Genomic DNA, 23,372 nt, shown 5'->3' with positions numbered 1-23,372 from the left:
CATCTTCCAATGTTAAGTGGGAACTGGTAGTTTTTTTTATGATCTTTATTCCCGGAGAGAGAGAGAGAGAAAAAAATGAAGGGTTGTGAGGAGTTGTTTTATAAAATGAATAGGCTCGACATTAGGGTTGGGTTCGACGGGAGCAGGTGGTGCTGAGCCTCTCTCCTCCATTGTACGCCCAGGTTCCCCATGAAATTACATCAAGTCACTTTCACCACCACCTCCAGCACTGACGTAAACCTGACAGGACGCAGCGGCAGGGGCGCCGAGTCATTGAGACGAAACAACACACACAAAAAAACCACACACACACATGCACACGGGTGAAAGAGATGTATAATACGAGTGGGACAGCATCACTTCAACGTGGAAATTTCCGAGCAACCGCATGAACGCGTCTCTCCTGAAATGCAATAAAATAATTGCTGAAAATTCAAATACATCTTGCTGCAGGGTGCCGCATTGCCTGGATGATGGTAGGAATCGTATTCTGCAATGTTGTGGCTGTTGTATTGATCTGAGGTACATTTATCTACTCCTCGCGTGTTAGCCGGATATCTTCGCGCTAGGCGACAGCCACCGTGGTCGATGCTGTGCGTTTGAATGCACACATTTCGATTGTGTTACTGAAATCGCACGGTTCTGTTGGGGGAGATCAGCCAGGATGATGATCGGAAGCTAAAAGGCAGGTTGGCTGCCTGTTCGCTGCACGGATCCGCACTGACATATCCTGCGTATATAACAGAGGGAGCGGGAGAACAATGACTCACTTGCAAGCAGGGCTTTCGCCAGAAACTCTGGAGAAAGCCAAACTGGAACTGAATGAGAACCCCGACACCTTACATCAGGACATCCAGGAAGTCAGAGATATGATTATCACCCGGCCAGACATCGGCTTCCTTCGGACTGACGATGCTTTCATCTTAAAGTTTCTTCGAGCCCGAAAGTTTAACCATTTCGAGGCGTTCCGTCTCCTGGCTCAGTACTTCGAGTATCGCCAACAGAACCTGGACATGTTCAAGAACTTCAAAGCCACTGATCCGGGAATCAAACAGGCGCTGAAAGATGGCTTCCCTGGAGTGCTTTCTAACCTGGATCACTATGGCAGGAAAATCCTGGTCCTCTTCGCTTCCAACTGGGATCAGAGCAGGTACAAAGCTACATACACCCACCTGAAAAGTGCCACAACCATAACCCACATCCCCTTCCCCTGTCCTCCAAATAAAACAGCATTGGATCTAATTATATCAAATTTAGCTTGAATGTCCGGAAATATTTTTCCTCTGGTATTACTCTCGATCGAGAAATATACCAGTTATTAGGACCCGCTTATCATGAAAATACTGATGGAGAAAAAACGCAATTAGCAAATAGCTATAACCGTCTTTGCAACAAATAGATGCTGAAATATCCGAGCAGTCCTTTGGCTTGAACCTCGAGACGACAATTTTACATTTATTATGGATTATTATATTTATCCTTAACCTATGCATGCTAATAACAGGACACGTTTCCATAAATGGCACATTACAACACTTGTTTGCCAATTAAATTGAGACTGATTTATGAATCAAAGAAAAAAAATCCCCAGAGGACATCATCGGGGTAGTGTCAATTATCACCACCATCATATCATGATTATTTTTTCCAAGTGCAAAATTTGTTAATGAAGTTACAAGCATCAAATAACCCCTGGTAATAAAAACCAAAGCTGAGGAATTTGCTTTACATTTGAGCTAAGAATCAGGTCGAGAGGCGATGGGGCATGACAGTGGGGATGGAGTAGAGAGTCGGGAGTGCCAGGACTAAAATAAACATATTTGAGTGCTTATCTATAAACCGATATTGATACAAAAATTATTTCAATATATAATTTGATTGAAGGTTGCTGCATGAATTTCTAATGGCCACAGTGTTAGGTTATACTGTCTCCAGATTGGACAATGATATACATGTAACCTCCGTAGATGAGGAGGATATATACAATAATAATACTGAATATAATTCAGAAAAGACCTTTTGAAGGACTTTAATAGCATAATGTTTTATGTTATGCAGAAACAAGTATGTATTATGTTTTCACTTTCTCCATTCCACCATATGCTATGAAACTTGGATTTTGGCACATTTCATATACTAAGGGCACATAGTTCAGTCTATTAATCTAACAGGAATGACAGCTATAGAAATCTAGAACTTCTCAGGATATAAGTAAAGGTTAAATTAACATCAAAATTTGTTTTCAACATAACTATGTATAAAAGCTGCTTTGGATTTAACCTTTATTGCATCAAATTTCTGAATAAAATACAAAAAAATACGAAAACATACAAAATGTAAAACTGAATTAAATATAATTTAATCACACTATGTATAAAATGAGGCTGCATACTCCATAATACCAAGACACAAAGTGGAGCCATATGTTGATTTTAGGAGTGTAATCAATTATGGCTTTATCAGTTCCTAGAAACTTCTGTAATCCTTTGGGCTTTATTGCAAATCAACAGGCTATAAATTTATGAATTATTCCTATATTAAATCCATTAAAATCTTGAGGCATTTCCATTTCCAGAATTATTATTTGCAAACATGTTATTGTAATTTGCTTGAGCATCACTGTATATTGCATATCGGCAAACCTACTTACTCAGTTTGTCAATTTTGTAGGTGGTTTGGACAGTTTGACTCAGGTAAAAACATAATGAACTGTTAAATAATATGTAACCCATCATAAATGAAAGGATTAAAAACTAGCGATGTCCATTTTGTATGTTCTGCTATAACTTGCAGAGTGTTATGATAACTTATAATAGAAGATTAATCCAGCCAAGTAAAGACTACTGATTACAATGTTAGCTTTTCTTAGTGGGCTAATTGTGGCAGCCAGTCTGATGAAAATTAAAAGTGAATATTATTAAAAGTAATGCAATCTCATTTGAAAGATAAAGTTTGTCATGAAAGTATGATGTATGCAAACTAAACTGTAGCTTATATTTCCAAAAAATGCAAAAACATGGGAATATTTAACCAGTCTAATGGACTCTGTTTTTAATTCTTGGAGCAGTCTGTAAGGAGTTTGTACATTATGTTCTCCCCATGACTGGTGTGTTTCTGCTGGGTGCTGTGGTTTCCAAAATCCTATGGTTACGGTTAGGCTTAGTGAATTGAGGACATGCTATGCTGGTGAAGTTTGGCAACACTTGTGTGTTGCCCCTATCACAATTCTTGGACTGTGTTGGTCATTGACACTAACAACATATTTCACTTTCTCATTCTTCATCTCCAGTTCTCAGTATGTTTTGCTTATATGTTTATTCTAATTACTTGCTTGTGTTGTTTCTTTGTATTAAATGTATTTTCCCACAAGAAAATGAATCTCAGGGTTGTGTATGATGATATTAATATATTTTGATAATAAATTTACTTTGAACACTTTGCTTGGAACAGTCGTGGCAATTTACATAATTGGTTCCAAACTTCAATGAATTTTATATATTATAATAATTATAAAATTCAAGTGCTGTACTTTTCAAAAACTCTAGTTTTGAAGTAGCCATTTACCTCCATTATAATCTTGTATCACAGCAATTATGCAGTTAAATCTAAGCATCTGTTCCTTTTTCCTCTTTATGTATAGTAACAGGAATTATTTATACTACTGCAGCTGGGCCCAAGTCATTAATCTTCTCAGCTCATCTTCAGGGTCTTGAACTCTGTCTTTTTATTGTACATTTTTGGGAAATGGATACTGCTGGCAATGCTGACACCTATTATCCATCTCTAAGTGTTCCTGGCCTGATTGACTTGCCAGACCATTTCAAGGCAGTGATATATCAATCACTCTCATGGATCTGGAGTCATATATGCAAAAAGCACAGTAAAGATGGCAAGCATGCAGGTAGATTGGGAAAATCAGGTTGCTGCTGGGTTTCTGGAGGAGCAATTTCTAGAGTGCATATGAGATGGCTTTTTAGAGCACCTCCTGGTTGAGCCCACTAGAGGATCAACTATTTTCAATTGGGTATTATGCAATGACCCAGAATTGATTAGCGAGCTTAAGATAAAAGAACTCTTAGGGGAAAGTGATCATAATATGATTGAATTCACCCTGAAATGTGAGAAGAAGCTAAAGTAGGATGTAACAATATTACAGTGGAGTAAAGGGAATTACAAACGCATGAGAGAGGAGTTGGCCAGAAACGATCGGAAAAAAATCACCGGCAGGGATGACAGCAGAGCAGCATGGGCTGGAATTTCTAGAAGCAATTCAGAAGGCAGAGGATATATATACTCCAAAGAGGAATAAATACTCCAAAGGGAAGATGACTCAACCGTGGCTAACAAGAGAAGTCAAAACTACCATAAAAGCCAAAAAGAGGGCGTATAATAGAGCAAAAATAAGAGGGAAGTTAAAGGATTTGGAAGCATTTAAAAACCACCAGAAGGCAACTAAAAAAGTAATTAAGAAGGTAAAGATGGAATACAAAAGTAAGCTAGCCAATAATATTAAAGAGGATACGTTAAGTATAAAAGTATAAAGTTTCTTCGGATACGTTAAGTATAAAAGAGACGTGAGAGTGGATATCGGATCGCTGGAAAACGATGGTGAAGAGGTAGTAATGGGGGACAATGATATAGTGGATGAACTGAATAAGTATTTCACATCAGTCTTCATGGTGGAAGACACCAGCTGTATGTTAGATGTTCCAGATGTCATGGGTCATGATGTGTGTGAAGTTACCATAACTAGTTATAAGGTTCTTGGGAAACTGAAAGGTCTGAGGTAGATAAGCCAAACTGGACCAGATGGTGTACACCCCAGAGTTCTGAAAGAGGTGGCTGAAGAGATCATGGAGGCATTAGTAACAATCTTTCAAGAATCACTAGACTTTGGAATGTTTCTGGAACACTGGAAAATTGGAAATGTAACTCCACATTTCAAGAAGGGAGAGAGGCAGAAGAAAGGAAACTATAGGCCATTTAATCTGACTTCAGTGGCTGGGAAGATGTTGGATTATTAAGGATGAGGTCTCAGGGTATTTGGAGGCGCATGATAAAATAGGCCATAGTCAGTGTGGTTTCCTCAGGAGAAAATCTTGTCCGACAAATCTGTTGGAATTCTTTGCAGGTACAGCAGGTGGTGAAAAAGGCAAATGGCATGTTGGCATTCATAGCAAAAGGATTCGAGTACAGGAGCAGGGAGTAGTTGTACAAGGTTGTACAAGGTCTTGGTGAGACTGCACCTAGAGTATTGTGTGCAGTTTTGGTCCCCTAATCTGAGGAAAGACTGTCTTGCCATAGAGGGAGTACAAAGAAGGTTCACTAGATTGATTCCTGGGATGACAGGACTTTCATATGAAGAAAGACTGAATCGACTAGGCTTATACTCGCTGGAATTTAGAAGATTGAGGGGGGATCTTATTGAAACATATAAAATAAAGGGATTGGCCAAGCTAGATGCAGGAAGATTGTTTCTGATGTTGGGGAAGTCCAAAACGAGGGGTCACAATTTAAGGATAAAGGGGAAGCCTTTTAGGACCGAGATGAGGAAAAACTTCTTCACACAGAGAGTGGTGAATCTGTGGAATTCTGTGCCACAGGAAACAGCTGAGGCCGGTTCATTGGCTATATTTAAGAGGAAGTTAGATATGGCCCTTGTGGCTACAGGGATCAGGGGGTATGGAGAGAAAGCAGGTACAGGGTTCTGAGTTGGATGATCAGCCATGATCATACTGAATAGTGGTGCAGGCTCAAAGGGCCGAATGGCCTACTCCTGCACCTATTTTCTATGTTTCTATAAACAAAGGAGAGTTGGTTGATGTTCTGTACTTTGATTTTCAGAAGGCCTTTGACAAGGTGCCACACATGAGGCTGTTTAACAAGCTATGAGCTCACACTATTACAGGAAAGATTCTAGCATGCATAAAGCAGAGGCTGATTAGCAGGAGGAAATAAAGGGAACCTTTTCTGACAGGCTGCTGGTTGCTGCATTCAACAGGGGTTTGTGTTGGGATTGGTTCTTTTTACATTATATGTCAATGATTTGGATGATGGAATTGATGAGTTTGTTGCAAAGATTGGAGACAATATGAAGATAGGTGGAGGGGCAGGTAGTCCTGAGGAAGTAGAGAGGCTACAGAAAAACTTAGACAGATGAGGAAAATGGACAAAGAAATGGCAGATGGAACACAGTGTCGGGAAGTGTATGGTCATGCACTTTGGTGGAAGAAATGAAAGGGTTGACTATTTTCTAAACGGAGAGAAAATACCAAAAACTGAAGTGCGAAGGGACTTGGGAGGGCCCTTGTACAGGATTCCTTAAAGGTTAATTTACAGGTTGAGTCTGTCGTGAGGAATGCAAATAGATAGATAGATAGATAGATAGATACTTTATTGATCCCTAAGTAAATTACAGTGTCACAGTAGCATTACAAGTGCACAGATGTATAAATATTAGAAGAGAAGTAAAAAAGAATAAAAAATAAGTTGCCTCAAACAGTCTAACAGGAGGGGGGTCATCTCGTCCCCAGCTATAGGCTGACTCATTATAGAGCCTAATGGCCGAGGGTAAAAGTGACCTCGTAACATAGAAACATAGAAAATAGGTGCAGGAGTAGGCCATTCGGCCCTTTGAGCCTGCACCGCCATTCAGTATGATCATGGCTGATCATCCAACTCAGAACCCTGTACCTGCTTTCTCTCCATACCCACTGATCCCTTTAGCCACAAGGGCCATATCTAACTTATAAGGGCCATATCTAACTCGTATAGCTCTCTTTGGAACAGCACTATTGTGTTAGTCTATTATTAAAAGTGCTGCTCTGTTCAGCCACGGTGGCATGCAGGGGGTAAGAAACATTGTCTAGAATTGCCAGGATTTTCTGTAGGGTCCTTTGTTCTACCACACCTTCCAGTGTGACCAGTTTGACTCCTATAACAGAGCCAGACTTTCTAATCAGTTTATTGAGCCTGTTGGCATCAGCCGTGTTAATGTCATTGCCCCAGCACACCACTGCATAGGAGATTGTACTGGTGACAACAGACTGGTAGAACTTGTCTGAAGGAGAGGCCTGCATATTCCAAAAGACCTCTGTCTCCTCAGGGAGTAGGAGAGACTCTGGCCCTTTGTGTACACAGCCTCTGAGTTGGTGTTCCACTCAAATCTCATCTAGGTGCTCACCTAGTACTTGTAGGTCTTCACCACATCCACATCCTCACCATCAATAGTAACAGAAAGCAGTGCAGGCTTAGTCTTTCTAAAGTCTATCACCAGCTCACTGAAATGTCAACATTCATTTCAAGAGGAATAGAATATAAAAGCAAGGATGTAATGCTGAGACTTTATAAAGGGCTGGCGAGGCCTCACTTGGAGTATTGTGATCAGTTTTGGGCCCTTAGAAAGGATGTGAAAAAACTGGAGAGGGTTCAAACGAGGGTTCAGGATTGAATTGCTTATTATATGAAAAGCTTATGATGGCTTTGGACTGTATTCACTGGATTCAGAAGAATGAAGGGTGACCTTATTGAAACCTATTGAATAGTGAAAGGCCTTGATTGAGTGGATGTAGAGAGGATATTTCCTATGGTGGGAGAGTCTAGGACCAGAGGACGTAGCCTCAGAATAACTATATAACCATATAACAATTACAGCACGGAAACAGGCCATCTTGGCCTTCTAGTCTGTGCCGAATGCTTACTCTCACCTAGTCCCACTGACCTGCACTCAGCCCGTAACCCTCCATTCCTTTCCTGTCCATATACCGATCCAATTTTACTTTAAATGACAATACCGAACCTGCCTCTACCACTTCTACTGGAAGCTCATTCCACACAGCTACCACTCTCTGAGTAAAGAAGTTCCCCCTCGTGTTACCCCTAAACTTTTGCCCCTTAACTCTCAGCTCATCTTTTTAGAATGGAAATGAGGAAGAATTTCTTTAGCCAGAGAATAGTGAATCTATGGAATACTTTGCCACAGGTAGCTGTGGAGGCCAAGTCTTTATGTATATTAAAAGCAGAGGTTGATAGATTTTTGATTGGTCAGGGTACGATGGGATATGGGGTGAAGGCAGGAGATTGGAGCTGAGAGGAAAATTGGATCAGCCATGGCTAAATAGCAGAGCAGACTTGATGGGCCAAATAGCCTAATTCTGTTCCTATATCTTATCATCTAAATATTCTTCCTGAAAAGATATTAGTGGACATTTAAATAATTCTGTGGTAAATATTATTAGCACTAAATTTTAAGGCTAAATTTACTTGATTAGTTACATAGAAATTCACCAGATACCAGGGAGAAGTTCAGACTCAGATCTTGGATCAAGAGTTTAGGCAACTTTGTACCAATCAATCCAATTTGCTAACAGTAGCACAGAGGTTAGCACAGTGTTTTGCAGAACCAGCGACCACTGATTGTGGTTCGGCTCCTGGGGTTGTTTGTAAGGAGTTTGTACGTTCTTCCCATGGCCAAATGGGTTTCCTCCGGGCACTCTGATTTCCAAAAAACGTACGGTTATTTTAATTATTTATTTCGAGATACAGTACTGAGTTGTCCCTTCTGGCCTTTTGTGCCACAGCAACCCCCGACAACCTTTAACAGCTTACAGTGACCTGTTGAGCTAGCCGGTAAATCTTTGGACTGTGTGAGAAATGGGAACACCCAAGGAAAATCCATGCACTCCACGGGGAGGACGTGCAGAGACACCTTACAGAGGACTCTGACACCTGAACGGTAGTAGCTTTGCGTTAACCGCTATGCTACCGTGGTGCCCAAAGTAACATGCCCGCAACTCACCAAACCTAGCTCAAATGTCTTTGGAATGTGGGAGGAAACCAGAGCACCTGGAGGAAACCCCACACGGGTGTGGGGAGAAAGTATAATCTCCTTACAGACAGATGTGGGATTCGAACCCTGATCAGTGATTGCTGGTGTTGTTAAACGATTTTGCGAACCACTCTGCCATCACGCTGCTCTCAACATTAGGCTTAGTGAGTTGTGGGCATGCTATAGTACGCAGACACCAGAAGCATGGCGACACCATGGACTGTGTTGATCATTGGCATAAACAAAACATTTCGCTGTGTGTTTCGATGTACATGTGACAAATAAAGCTAATCTTTATCAGTGACTTGATCATTATGTTGCTGGAGTTACATTCTCTAGTCGTACATACATTCTAGCATTTAACTTTCTGCTTTAGTTGTTGCAGTACCCTCTTCTGCTGGTATTAAAGTCCATCATCAAGTACTGTACCAGCCTTATCTTTAGTGTTCAGTTCTGGGTCACGTGTATGAAAAAAGAGGAAAGAGCTTGTTGTTTAAATCTTGAATGCTTTGCCTGCAGGGATGGTGGAGACATCTTCTATCACAGCCTTCAAGAAGGAATTAAGTGCTGGAGGAAATAGTGCAAGGTTATGAATAAAGGATGGCATAGGGGAGTTATACCATTGGAGAGTTTATTCAGACGTGAGGGGCTAACTGGCCTCCTTTAGTGCTGGAACCTTTCCACAATTTTTATTATTCTCTAATGTCCTGCAGCATCCTTGGATGCGTTTCTGAACTACATACATGTGCAATATTCCTGTGCTGTATGTACGCAACCCTCGGAGAACTCAGCAGGTCAGGCAGCATCCGGGAGAAACCAGTAGCCAACGTTTCGCGCCGAGACCCTTCATCAAGAATGCTGTTTCTGTGCTGTTTCTGCCTTCCACAGTCTCATCATTTTGGATTCCTGTTGTTCACTTTGCACCTGGTTTAGCACCCCATAGCTGTCAGCATATATATGGCTTACTTAGAACCATAGAACCATAGAACATTACAGCACAGAAACAGGCCTTTTGGCCCTTCTTGGCTGTGCTGAACCACTTTTCTGACCTGCACCTGGACCATATCCCTCCATACCCCTCTCATCCATATACCTGTCCAAGTTTTTCTTAAATGTTAAAAGTGAGCCTGCATGTACCACTTCATCTGGCAGCTCATTCCACACTCCCACCACTCTCTGTGTGGAGAAGCTCCCGCCAAATGTTCCCTTTAAACTTTTCCCCATTCACCCTTAACCCATGTCCTCTGATTTTTTTCTCCCCTAGCCTCAGTGGAAAAAGCCTGCTTGCATTCACTCTATCTATACCCATCATAATTTTATATACCTCTATCAAATCTCCCCTCATTCTTCTACGCTCCAGGGAATAAAGTCCTAAACTATTCAACCTTTCTCTTTAACTCTGTTTCTCAAGTCCCGGCAACATCCTTGTAAACCTTCTCTGCTCTCTTTCAACCTTATTAATATCCTTCCTATAATTCGGTGACCAAAACTGCACACAATACTCCAAATTCGGCCTCACCAATGCCTTATAAAACTCACCATAAAATTCCAACTCTTATACTCAATACTTTGATTTGTAAAGGCCAATGTACCAAAAGCTCTCTTTACAACCCTATCTACTTGTGACGCCACTTTTAGGGAATTATGTATCTGTACTCCCAGATCCCTCTGTTCTACTGCACTCCTCAGTGTCCTACCATTTACCTTGTATGTTCTACCTTGGTTTGACCTTCCGAAGTGCAATACCTCACACTTGTCCACATTAAACTCCATCTGCCATTTTTCAGCCCATTCCTCCAACTGGTCCAAATCCCTCTGCAAGCTTTGAAAACCTTCCTCACTGTCCACTACACCTACAATCTTTGTATCATCAGCAAGTTTACTGATCCAATTTGCCACATTATCATCCAGATCATTGATATAGATGACAAATAACAATGGACCCAGCACTGATCCCTGTGACACACCACCAGTCACAGGCCTCCACTCAGAGAAGCAATCCCCCACTACCACTCTCTGACTTCTCCCATTGAGCCAATGTCTAATCCAATTTACTACCTCACCATGTATACCTAGCAACTGAATCTTCCTAACGAACCTCCCATGCGGGACCTTGTCAAAGGCCTTACTGAAGTCCATGTAGACAAGATCCTCTGCCTTCCCTTCATCCACTTTCCTGGTACATACTGACTTATAACTGGTAGGTTACAAAGAAAGCATGGAGAGGTTATATTAAATTTATGTTGAAACTTGATTCGATCACACTCTGAACTGTGCACTGTTTTGGTCTTCATGCATAAAATGATCTAGAGAAATTGGAGAAAAGTTACCAAAAAGATTAATAAAATTAACTGGAAGAATACGATACACGTACCAGGAATGGTTGGGCTTTTTCCAAGAAATGGGAAGGCTGGTGGTTAATCTGTCAGAGATTGTTAAAATTGTTGAAATATTTGTGAGTGTAGAGATAGAGAAGATGCTTACATTTGAAGGGAGAGCACAGAAGCAGCAATCATGGCTATGTACTGCATATATCAGCAGAAATTCTAATAAGAAATGCAAGAGGAGATCTTTTACTTTGGCTTGATAAATGTTATTGAACTCCCCACTACAGGGAATAGCAGAGTCATAAAGCATAAATACCTTTAAGGGGAACCATTAAATTCATGGATAGGAAAAGAATGGGAAGTATTGATGGGGAGGATAAAATAGTTACTCAGCTGATGCATAATCATTGGCATGGGTTAATTGAGTAAAATACCTGTTTCTATGTTGAACATTTACTTTAACTTCTGTAAGAATTCTGAATTTCTGAAAAGCAAGATATGTTTCAAAACTCATCATTCCTACCATTAACTTGCGTCCACATTTTACTGTTCGGATTGTCTCAGTCAGCCTTTAATATTAAGATGATAACCTGATCTGCAATTCATTCTTAACCTGAATTCTGTTAACTAAACTCTGCTAATCCAAATCCTGTGCTTTTGTAAAATCATCTAATACCTTCTCCATTCAGTGTCTTGATCTCAAAATTCCCTGTTTCATTTACATGTCCTTCAATTGCTCCTTCACTAATATTTCACCCTCATGCAATCTGAGGAAACACTCCAGTACTTTTTCAATTCTGTCCTGAAGAAAGATCTCAGCCTGAAACGTCCTTTCCACTGATGCTGCCTGACCTGCTGAGTGCCTCCAGCATTTTGTGTGTGTTGTTCAATTCTAGACTTTTGTGTAATATCCTTCCTTTCTTTTCACCTTCTATGGCAGAAACCTCGCCATCATAGTCACTTTTTAGAAATGTTTTCTTGCTAAAACCCACTATTTAAATTCACTACAACATCTACGCACAGAAATGTTTTCTGAGCATTTCTCTTTGAACGTTTATCCAAGTCATTTATATGAAGCAACATTTTAAAGGACAGCACGTATGAAAATTCAAAGTGTGGGAATGAATGCTAAAGAACATTGGTTACTGTGCTGATTTGTTATCATATTTCATCCAGTGTGGTAGCAAAAAAATTGATCCAAAATCAAAACAGAACAATTGTTGCCAGCCGCAACCTCAGATGAAGTTGTTATATTTGCATGACTCACCTTCCTCTCCAATGAAATGATCGTTCCAAAGAGTCACATCCTTATTCAATCCTTTATTAGCAATTAGCAAACATGCATTCTTGAAGCGATATGAAATGATATTAAGTGGTCAGCAAAACTTTGACCTCTGTGGTCCCAAACTACAAACTGAAATAAGCAAGAATATGAAACTTATTCCCTTCACTTTTACCATGCCTTCACTCATGTGACTAGTTACCATAATACACATAATAAATTCATGGCTCCTACATTTCATCCCCCAATTGTTATACTATAATAATTACAACTACATAAAGACATGAAATCTCAACATTTACACAAATGTCTTCTTTTGGTAAGCAGTCTATCCCAGATTGTGACCTTCTCCTGCCAAACCAGTTTGTCCCTCCTGACTGCATTCAGGAAAATCTGTCTTGAATCACAGCTGCCAAGGCTCATCCAAGTACAAAACTAAAGTCCCATTAACTGTCAGCTCTGGCCGAGCGTGATCTCTTCCACCATCATGGTCTCCTTTTAATCGTCTGTTAGCAGTCCAACCCAGCATTGTTCTGATTGCACAGGGTTCATCATTAACATTGCGAATCACTTGCAGCGACTCCAGTGTCTTGGATACATTCATCCCTATCAACAGCCCCTAGTTTCTGAATCAATCAATTTCTGGCAAATAAACATGGTTCAGGTGAGACCATTCCTGAAGAACTCTCCGATGAGGACTGTTCCCTTTGTAAACAGGCATACATCCCTGTATATAGACATTAGACAGTTCCACAGAACCATAGAACCATAGAACATTACAGCACAGAAACAGGCCTTTTTGCCTTTCTTGGCTGTGCCGAACCATTTTTCTGCCTAATCCCACTGACCTGCACCTGGACCATATCCCTCCAAACACCTCTCATCCATATACCTGTCCAAGATTTTCTTAAATGTCAAAAGTGAGCCTGCATTCACCACTTCATCTGGCAGCTCATTCCACACTCCCACCACTCTCTGCGTGAAGAAGCCCCCCGATGTCCCCTTTAAACTCTTCCCCCTTCACCCTTAACCCATGACCTCTTTTTTTTCTCCCCGGCCTCAGTGGAAAAAGCCTGCTTGCAATCACTCTATCTATACCCATCATAATTTTATACACCTCTATCAAATCACCCCTCATTCTTCTAGGCTCCAGGGAATAAAGTCCTAACCTATTCAACCTTTCTCTTTAACTCTGTTTCTGAAGTCCCAGCAACATCCTTGTAAACCTTCTCTGCTCTCTTTCAACCTTATTAATATCCTTCCTATAATTCGGTGACCAAAACTGTACACAATACTCCAAATTCGGCCTCACCAATGCCTTATAAAACCTCACCATAAAATTCCAACTCTTATACTCAATACTTTGATTTATAAAGGCCAATGTACCAAAAGCTCTCTTTACAACTCTATCTACTTGTGACACCACTTTTAGGGAATTATGTATTTGTACTCGCAGATCCCTCTGTTCTACTGCACTCCTCAGTGTCCTACTATTTACCTTGTATGTTCTACCTTGGTTTGACCTTCCGAAGTGCAATACCTCACACTTGTCCGCATTAAACTCCATCTGCCATTTTTCAGCCCATTCTTTCAACTGGTCTAAATCCCTCTGCAAACTTTGAAAACCTTCCTCACTGTCCATTACACCTACAATCTTTGTATCATCAACAAATTTACTGATCCAATTTGCCACATTATCATCCAGATCATTGATAGAGATGACAAATAACAATGGACCCAGCACTGAACCTTGTGGCACACCACTTGTCACAGGCCTCCACTCAGAGTAGCAATCCTCCACTACCACTCTCTGGCTTCTGAGCCAATGTCTAATCCAATTTACTACCTCTCCATGTATACCTAGCAACTGAATCTTCCTAACTAACCTCCCATGCGGGACCTTGTCAAAGGCCTTACTGAAGTCCATGTATATAACATCCACTGCCTTCCCTTCATCCACTTTCCTGGTAACTTCCTTGAAAAACTCTAATTGATTGGTTAAACATGACCTGCCACGCACAAAGCCATGCTGACTTTTTCTAATAAGTCCCTGTCTATCCAAATACTTGTAGATTCTATCTCTTAGTATTCCTTCCAATAATTTATCTACTACCTGTTACGTATTCAGGCAACAATAAATATATATGAGTTAGGCAAGGGTTTTTATAACAAATAACACGTTTATTAAACACTGAAAACAAAACCCCCAAAAGTAAACAAACACTAACGTAACCGGAAATCAGCTGCTGTGCGGCAGCTTCACAGTTCTTAAAGTGATGCAGCAAAAACAGTTGTTTAAAGTGATATGCCGAAAGTTCAAAATGCTCACAGTCCATTTAAAAGGAGAGACTTTTTAAGGCGATTTAAATTCTCTTCCACGTCATTGTCCTTCGATCCCCAGCGTCGAACTCTTCCCACGAATAATTTTATGAAACGTAATGGCTTAAAGGCACTGACCTCTTCTTCCACACTCTGTCCTCAATCTCCTGCTATCCCAGCAGAGATTAACACGAGAACAGTCAACGAAATCCTTCCGAATGAGGATCACACAAGGTCGAACCCAATCCACCGTCGAAAATCGATTCTGCTCGATCTTTAACTTCCGAACTCCGATATTCACTCTCCACTAGCAGTATTGTAAGAAACTGCTGGCAATGACCTTTTAAACTTTAGGCATTAGATAAAACTTCATTTTTCAACTAAACTGCGTCATCACATTAAATCACGCAGTGGCATGAAGTCAGCTTGGCAAATCCAGCCACGGACTGCCCCACCTGACAGGGTGGGGTCTTCCTTTTATACCCTGTAAAAAAAAAACCTGTCACATGACCTCTACTGGCGGGAAAATGGCGTCACTCCACCATCACAAGACCATTACCTCAAGTCCAGTATAACTTCAACCCCAGTCACGTGACAAGGGTACCACTGTCACGTGTCACGGGTACATAACACCTCCCTCCAAAAAAAACATTTTTGGTCTGACAAGAACAAAAATTTTAACAATTACTTACAAGAAAAACAAACATATAAATTATATAACATACACCATATACAATACCATCATATAACATCTTACAACTCACAATACAGTAGGAGTGTTACAATCAGAAAAATAACCCCTCCAAAAAAAAATTACATTGTACATTCAACATCGAGATAGACAATCAGCAACCACATTATCTTTACCTTTAACATGAGTTATCACAATATTGTACTCTTGTAACATCAAACTCCAATTTAATAATCTTCTGTTTTTGTCTTTCATCTTACTCAGAAAAACTAACGGATTATGATCAGTGTAAACAATAAGTGGTTTTTGAGTTGTACCAACATATACCTCAAAATATTCTAAAGCTAAAACAAGAGATAACAATTCTTTCTCTATTGTTGAATAATTTCTTTGATGCTTATTAAATTTCTTAGAAAAGTAAGCTACTGGATGATCAATCTCATCACCCTCATTCCTTTGCATCAATACTGCTCCTGCAGCCTCATCACTAGCATCTACAGCTAATGAAAAAGGTTTTTCAAAGTCAGGTGCTTTAAGCACAGGTTGTTGCCATATCATTGTTTTCAATTTTTCAAATGCTTCTTGACAAGGCACTGTCCACACAAACCTCACATTCTTCTGCAAAAGGTTAGTTAATGGAAGGGCAACATTAGCAAAATTCTTACAAAATTTTCGATAATGTCCTACCATTCCCAAAAATCTTCTAAGAGTTTTTTTCCCCATTGGAGTGGGAATCTCTAAAATTGCCTGAACTTTTGCCTGAACAGGAACTACCTTACCTTGACCCACAACATAACCAAGGTAAGTCACAGTGGCATGTCCAAATTCACTCTTAGCTAAATTAATAGTTAAGTTAGCTTTTGAAAGCCTTTCAAACAATTTCTCCACCGCAATAATGTGTGCTTCCCAAGTATCATTTCCTGTCACTAAATCATCAATATAAGCATCAGTATCTTTCAATCCCTGAATCACAGAGTTAATCATCCTCTGGAAAGTACCTGGGGCATTCTTCATCCCAAATGGAAGAACATTATACTCATATAACCCAGATGGAGTTACAAATGCAGAAATCTCTTTACCTCTGTCCATTAATGGAACACACCAATACCCTTTCAATAAATCAATCTTTGTAAGGAACTTTGCTTTTCCAACTTTATCTACACAATCATCTACTCTAGGAATTGGATATGCATCTGTTTTCGTTACAGCATTCACCTTCCTATAGTCCGTACAAAACCTAATACTACCATCTGGTTTTGGCACCATAACACATGGTGAACTCCAATTCGAGTTAGAATGTCTAATAATATCATTCTTTAACATGTATTCAATTTCTTTCTCAGCAAGTTCACATTTTTCCATGTTCATCCTATATGGATGTTGTTTAATAGGTTTGGCATCTCCAACATCTACATCATGTAAAGCTATAGTAGTCCTTCTCGGAACATCTGGAAACAAATCCTTATATTTAAAAATTAATTCCTTCATCTGCTGTTTCTGCTCTAGCTGTAAATGTGCTAATTTCTCATCCATATTTTCCAGAATGGTTGAATTTGGTAACCTAACAGAAACAATGTTAGATTTAGAATGAAAGTCAGATGAATCATCTATCATGTTCCCAGTTACATCAAACTCATTCTCACTAACCACAACAGTCACAGTATCAGATTGTTTCCCAAAATATGGTTTAATCATATTTATATGGCAAAGTTGTGTTGACCTTCTATGATCTGGAGTTTTTATTACATAATCCACATCATTGATTCTAGACACAATTTCATAAGGACCATGAAATCTAGCTTGTAAAGGATTTATCTGTACTGGGAAAAGAACCAACACCTTATCTCCAGGCTTAAACATCCTCATCCTAGCTTCCTTATCATACCAAGTTTTCATTTTCTCCTGAGCCAACTTTAAATTTTCCTTGGCTAAGCTACAAGCTTTATGTAACCTGTCCTTAAATTTCAAAACATAGTCCAACAAATTAGTGTGTACTTCCTTACTAATCCACCGTTCTTTCAATAAAGCTAAAGGTCCTCTAACTCTATGCCCAAACACAAGTTCAAATGGACTAAAACCTAAAGACTCCTGTACTGATTCCCTTACTGCAAATAAAAGTAAGCTTATACCCTCATCCCAGTCACTTTCATTTTCCACACAATATGTCCTAATCATATTCTTGAGGGTAGAATGAAACCTCTCCAAGGCACCTTGCGATTCTGGATGGTATGCGGATGAAGTGATTTGCTTAGCTCCCAATTTATAAACTATCTGTTGAAACAATCCAGACATAAAATTACTGCCTTGATCAGTTTGTATTTCCTTAGGTAATCCAAAATAAGTAAAGAATTTTATAAGAGCCTTTGTCACAGTTTTAGCTTTTATATTCCTAAGTGGTACTGCCTCTGGAAACCTAGACGAAGTACACATGATAGTCAACAAATACTGATAACCAGTTTTTGTCTTTGGTAATGGACCAACACAATCTACAATAACTTTAGAAAACGGTTCACCAAATGCTGGAATAGGTTGTAATGGAGCTACTGGTGTAACCTGATTTGGTTTACCCACAATTTGACAAGTATGGCACGTTTTACAAAACATCGCCACATCTTTTCTTAGACCAGGCCAGTAAAAATGTTTTAAAATCTTGTCCACAGTTTTTCTTACCCCTTGATGTCCACCTAAAGGCACACTATGAGCTAAAGTCAAAATCTCATTTCGATAAACTTTAGGAACAACCACCTGATAAACAACATTCCATTCCTCACTTGCAGGAATTGTAGGCGACCTCCACTTCCTCATCAACACTCCTTTTCCAAGTAATATCCTACTGACACCTTCTCAATTTCACTACCTAGTAAAGCTTGTTCCCTTAATTTTATAATCTCAGGATCTCTATTCTGCTCTGCTATCATCTCCTTCCGAGACAGAGATAAATCTTCATAGTCAGACTTACTCCCAGAATCTTGTTCAAACAACGAAGGTAAGAAAGTCTCTGACACATCCTCAAAACTCGAATCCTGAGTTGAACAGTCATGGGTAACAACCTCATTCTGCACATCAATCTTTTTAGCCATAGCTCTAGTCACAACACAGGAAGAATCTGTGTTAGAATTCATCTCTGGTTCCTCTGACTCCATTGTCAACTGCACTTCAGGAAAAACTTGTCCACCTGCCAAGTCATTACCTAACAATAAAGAAATACCCTTCACAGGTAAGCTATGCTGTAATCCTACTTTAACAAATCCTGTAACTATCCCTGACTTTAAATTTACTTTATGTAAATGTACAGGCATAAAATCACTCCCAACACCTCTTATGTAATTTACCTCACCAGTATCACTCTCTTCATTAAACTTCAACACACTGTCCAACATCAGTGATTGAGAAGCTCCAGTATCCCTAAGGATTTTTATTGGCACTAGAGTAGATCCTTCTTTCAAGGATACAAACCCTTCAGTTATAAAATGATCATAACCCTTTCTAACTTTGTCAGACTCTAACAAATCCTCATTTGTGTTTACCAAACCCTGTAATTTTACAGGTGCTTCAGTATGTTGCACACAAGCATCTGGAACTGCTTCCTTCTCTTTCTTTTTCAATTTGAAACAGTTAGCTATTACATGGCCAGGCTTCTTACAATAGTTACAAATAAGACCAAACTGTCTTTCCTTCATAGGTTTTCCATCCTCCTTACCTTTCTCATTAACCTCTGATTTAATTTCTGATTTACCTTGAGTCTCTATATTATTTTTCCTCTTAAAAATTCTACCCTGAGGAAATTTATTCTTATGGATTAAAACATACTCATCAGCTAATCTAGCACAGTCCTGCAATTTATCAGTATCCCTCTCATTTAAGTAGGTCCTTACTTCAACAGGAATGCTTCTTTTAAACTCCTCCATTAAAATCAGCTCTCTCAATGTATCATAGTCCTCATTTACATTTTTAGAAGAAACCCATCTCTCAAAGCACATAGCTTTATCATAGGCAAATTCCACATAAGTCTTTTCTACAGACTTTTTCAAACTCCTGAATCTTTCTCTATATGCTTCTGGGACTAATTTGTACACTTTGAGAATATGCGTTTTCACAGTATCATAATCTAATGCTTGCACAGCAGTTAAAGCTGTGTAAACTTGTTGTGCTTGGCTTTAATTACACTCTGTAACAACACTGACCATTTATCTCTCAGCCACTCTGACATCCGAGCAATAGTTTCAAAATGTTGAAAATATCTTTCCACTTCTGTTTCACTAAATGGAGGGACCAATTTAATATCTTGACTAGCAACAAACACTTTCTAGAACCAGAAGACTGATTCCCAGACCTTAATTCCTCCATTGCATAATCAAACTCCCTCTTTTTCTGTTCAGCTTCCAATTTACAACACTCCAATTCTGCTTTACTTTGTTCCAACTTCATTTGTTCAATTTGCAACTGTATCTCCATATTACTTATTGGAAACGATTCTAAAATTGATTCATCAAAAACACCCGAATCCACATAGTGAGACGCGATTTTTCTCTGTATAACAGCTTTTGATGTAGTCTTCAAAATACCTTTAAGTTGCAATCTACTAGCAATCTCAGAAACATCAGATTTCTTCGCCTTCGCTAACAAATCCGCGTCTGGCGAATCCAGAAACTCATCAATATCCATCATTGCCGAATACCACTCACAAGCCAATCAAACAAAAGAATCGAGTATTCCCCATTTCCAAAACACCGACTCAAAAGTTAACAAGCATTTAAACTCAAACGATCCAATCCGGACGAAGCCCCCATATTTATGTTACGTATTCAGGCAACGATAAATATATGTGAGTTAGGCAAGGGCTTTTATAACAAATAACACGTTTATTAAACACTGAAAACAAACCCCCCAAAAGTAAACAAACACTAACGTAACCGGAAATCAGCTGCTGTGCGGCAGCTTCACAGTTCTTAAAGTGATGCAGCAAAAACAGTTGTTTAAAGCGATATGCCGAAAGTTCAAAATGCTCACAGTCCATTTAAAAGGAGAGACTTTTTAAGGTGATTTAAATTCTCTTCCACGTCGTTGTCCTTCGATCCCCAGCGTCGAACTCTTCCCACGAATAATTTTATGAAACGTAATGGCTTAAAGGCACTGACCTCTTCTTCCACACTCTGTCCTCAATCTCCTGCTATCCCAGCAGAGATTAACACGAGAACAGTCAACGAAATCCTTCCGAATGAGGATCACACAAGGTCGAACCCAATCCACCGTCGAAAATCGATTCTGCTCGATCTTTAACTTCCGAACTCCGATATTCACTCTCCACTAGCAGTATTGTAAGAAACTGCTGGCAATGACCTTTTAAACTTTAGGCATTAGATAAAACTTCATTTTTCAACTAAACTGCGTCATCACATTAAATCACGCAGTGGCATGAAGTCAGCTTGGCAAATCCAGCCACGGACTGCCCCACCTGACAGGGTGGGGTCTTCCTTTTATACCCTGTAAAAAAAAAACCTGTCACATGACCTCTACTGGCGGGAAAATGGCGTCACTCCACCATCACAAGACCATTACCTCAAGTCCAGTATAACTTCAACCCCAGTCACGTGACAAGGGTACCACTGTCACGTGTCACGGGTACGTAACACTACCAATGTCAAATTTACCTGCCTATAATTTCCCGGCTTACTTTTTGAGCCTTTTTTAAGGTTCACAATAGTTTTCACTATCCAAGCCAGCCACTTTCAATCCTGAAATGACCTAACCACCGACAATTTTCTCTTGACCCATGATGCGTAAGAGAATGCATGTTCCTTTTCCTGTCAGGTTGTGTTTGTTCATAAAGCTCTCTGTGCAGAGCACTGCTGTATGCCCTTGATCAAGGAAAGCACCTAGTAACCACCGTCTTGTACTTTTCTTAGACTTCACCTGAACTGGAATTATAGGAAATTTACAATCATGATCACCAGCCCCTGCAAGACCATCAGATACCAGGGCGGTACTTCTGCTGTGTTTGCTTCATTCATGGCTTGTTCTGAATCTGTATCCTTTTCATTAGTTCCGGGCTCAGTTTCAGTTTCACTCTCTGCAGTAGACAAGTAATAGCAAAGCTACTTTACCTTGAGAATGAGTTTGCTCTCCAGGTTTTTTCACACCTTGACTTCCAGCGATGTAGCTTTGTATACTTTCCCAAGCACTGGATGTGTAACAATCTTTACTTGCCTTCCAAAAAAGTCAACAACGTCAGCAAAATTAACCTTCCAGTTGTGTCTTTTTTTGCACCACCAATCTCCATTGTTTTCTAAGTTTAGGAGGCAATCTATCTATGATAATCGACATGTTGGCAGGCATGTTCAAATCTTGCATACCCTGCATGTCTTTTAAGTCATTTCAACAACTTCTAAGAAAAAGACTGTGGTCTTGAAGAGCCTTCACATCTTCTGATTTGATAGGTGACAAGACAGAGTCTATTCCATGTAGACCACAGCAATGATCTGCTCATCACCAAAATTCTCCTGTAGTAAAGCTTGGGCCTTTTGTGTCCTTATGATCTCCAGTGTGGCATTTAGGCCTTATCATCTGAAATATGAATGTCATCATCCTGTCAATCAATGTTCTTAGAAGCTCCTTGTGCTACTGGATACGGCATCGGTTTAGAGTACCTCCTTGGTGCAGGCTGAGAGTCCTTGGGATTCAAATTCATGGTTTGTAGACATTTGTTTCTCTAATGTATCCACCTTGATATTGAGGATGTTGGATTTTCTCTGTGCAATGTCAACATAGGAACTCTCAACTCTAGAGCACCTTTAGAATGCATGGCACTTGAAGCCCTTAGCACTTCAGCTTCAGCCATCTTGGCTGCAACTTCTTCCTGCAACTTAAGCTGCCCTATCTTCCTCTGAAGCTGCTCTTCATCTCTTCAAAGCTGTGCCGCCTCCAAGGCATGTTTATCCCACAATACCTGTGTCTTAGTAATAACTAAGCCAAATCAGCCTCCATTTTAATGTGTAGCAAGTGAATATCTTTCTGTGGATATATTTACAAATGGGACATCTTTCTAATGACAGAATATGCTCCATGCACCTCAGACACGCTGTCCTTAGTGTTTACACCGTCCTGTAACTTATCAGTTGTCACAGCTTGTTTCTTGACATCAAAAATATTTTCATTTCCCCCGGGGAACTGACTATTATCACAGCCTTTCCAGTCCAGCAATTGGACACGGCAACATTTGATCACTACAAAACTATGTTTCAAATCCAAACACACAGCGTGAGACAGCAAAGCGGGTCATTCTTGTCACAAGCTGCTCCAGGCTGGTCTGAATGCTGTTGTTCACTTGGTACAACTGTTGAAATCTTTGCTGACAAAATGTAGCGTCAAAAAATAGATCCAAAATCAAAGCAACACAATTGCTGCCAGCCTGGGACCTCAGACCGAGTTGTTATACTTTAGCGACTCACCCTCAGCTCCAAAAAAAAATGACTTTTCCAAAGAGTCAAATCCTTTATTCAATCTGTTATTAGCAATTAGCAACATACAATCTTGAAGTGATATTAAATAGTATTGCGGTCAGCAAAGATATGACCTCTGTTGGTGCCAAGCTACAAGCTGCTGTGAAATAAGCAGGAATACGAAATGTGACTAGTAGTTATCATAATATACATAATAAATGTGCAGCACAAAATACATGACTCCTACATAAAGCAACATTCCAAAGATTTGAGATCATATTTAATCTTTTTCACACCTGACAAGCATTTTCAAAGTAAAATTATTATCCATGTATGTATATGTCACTGTATGCTACCCTGAGATTCATTTTATTGTGGCATTCGCAGTAGAACAAAGAAATACAATTGAATACACAAAGACTGGCAGGCAGCTAATGTGCAAAAGAAGGCAAGCTATGCAAATACATTAATTAATTACTTAATTAAT

The 23,372-nt window shown here is 39.7% G+C and overlaps 1 protein-coding gene across 1 annotated transcript in view; it reads left to right on the top strand.

Annotated features, from left to right (window-relative positions):
- Window positions 1–300: 300 nt before the first annotated feature.
- clvs2 (clavesin 2) overlaps window positions 301–23,372 on the top strand; it is a 126,005-nt gene continuing 102,933 nt past the window's right edge. The window contains exon 1 of the mRNA XM_073057369.1: window positions 301–1,150. Within this exon, the coding sequence (XP_072913470.1) occupies window positions 762–1,150 (389 nt within the window). The 5' untranslated portion in view covers window positions 301–761. The remainder of the gene's footprint in view (window positions 1,151–23,372) is intronic.

The sequence above is a fragment of the Hemitrygon akajei genome, chromosome 9 (genome assembly GCF_048418815.1).
Source record: "Hemitrygon akajei chromosome 9, sHemAka1.3, whole genome shotgun sequence".
NCBI lineage: Eukaryota > Metazoa > Chordata > Chondrichthyes > Myliobatiformes > Dasyatidae > Hemitrygon > Hemitrygon akajei.
This window is presented reverse-complemented; position numbering and strand designations above follow the sequence as displayed.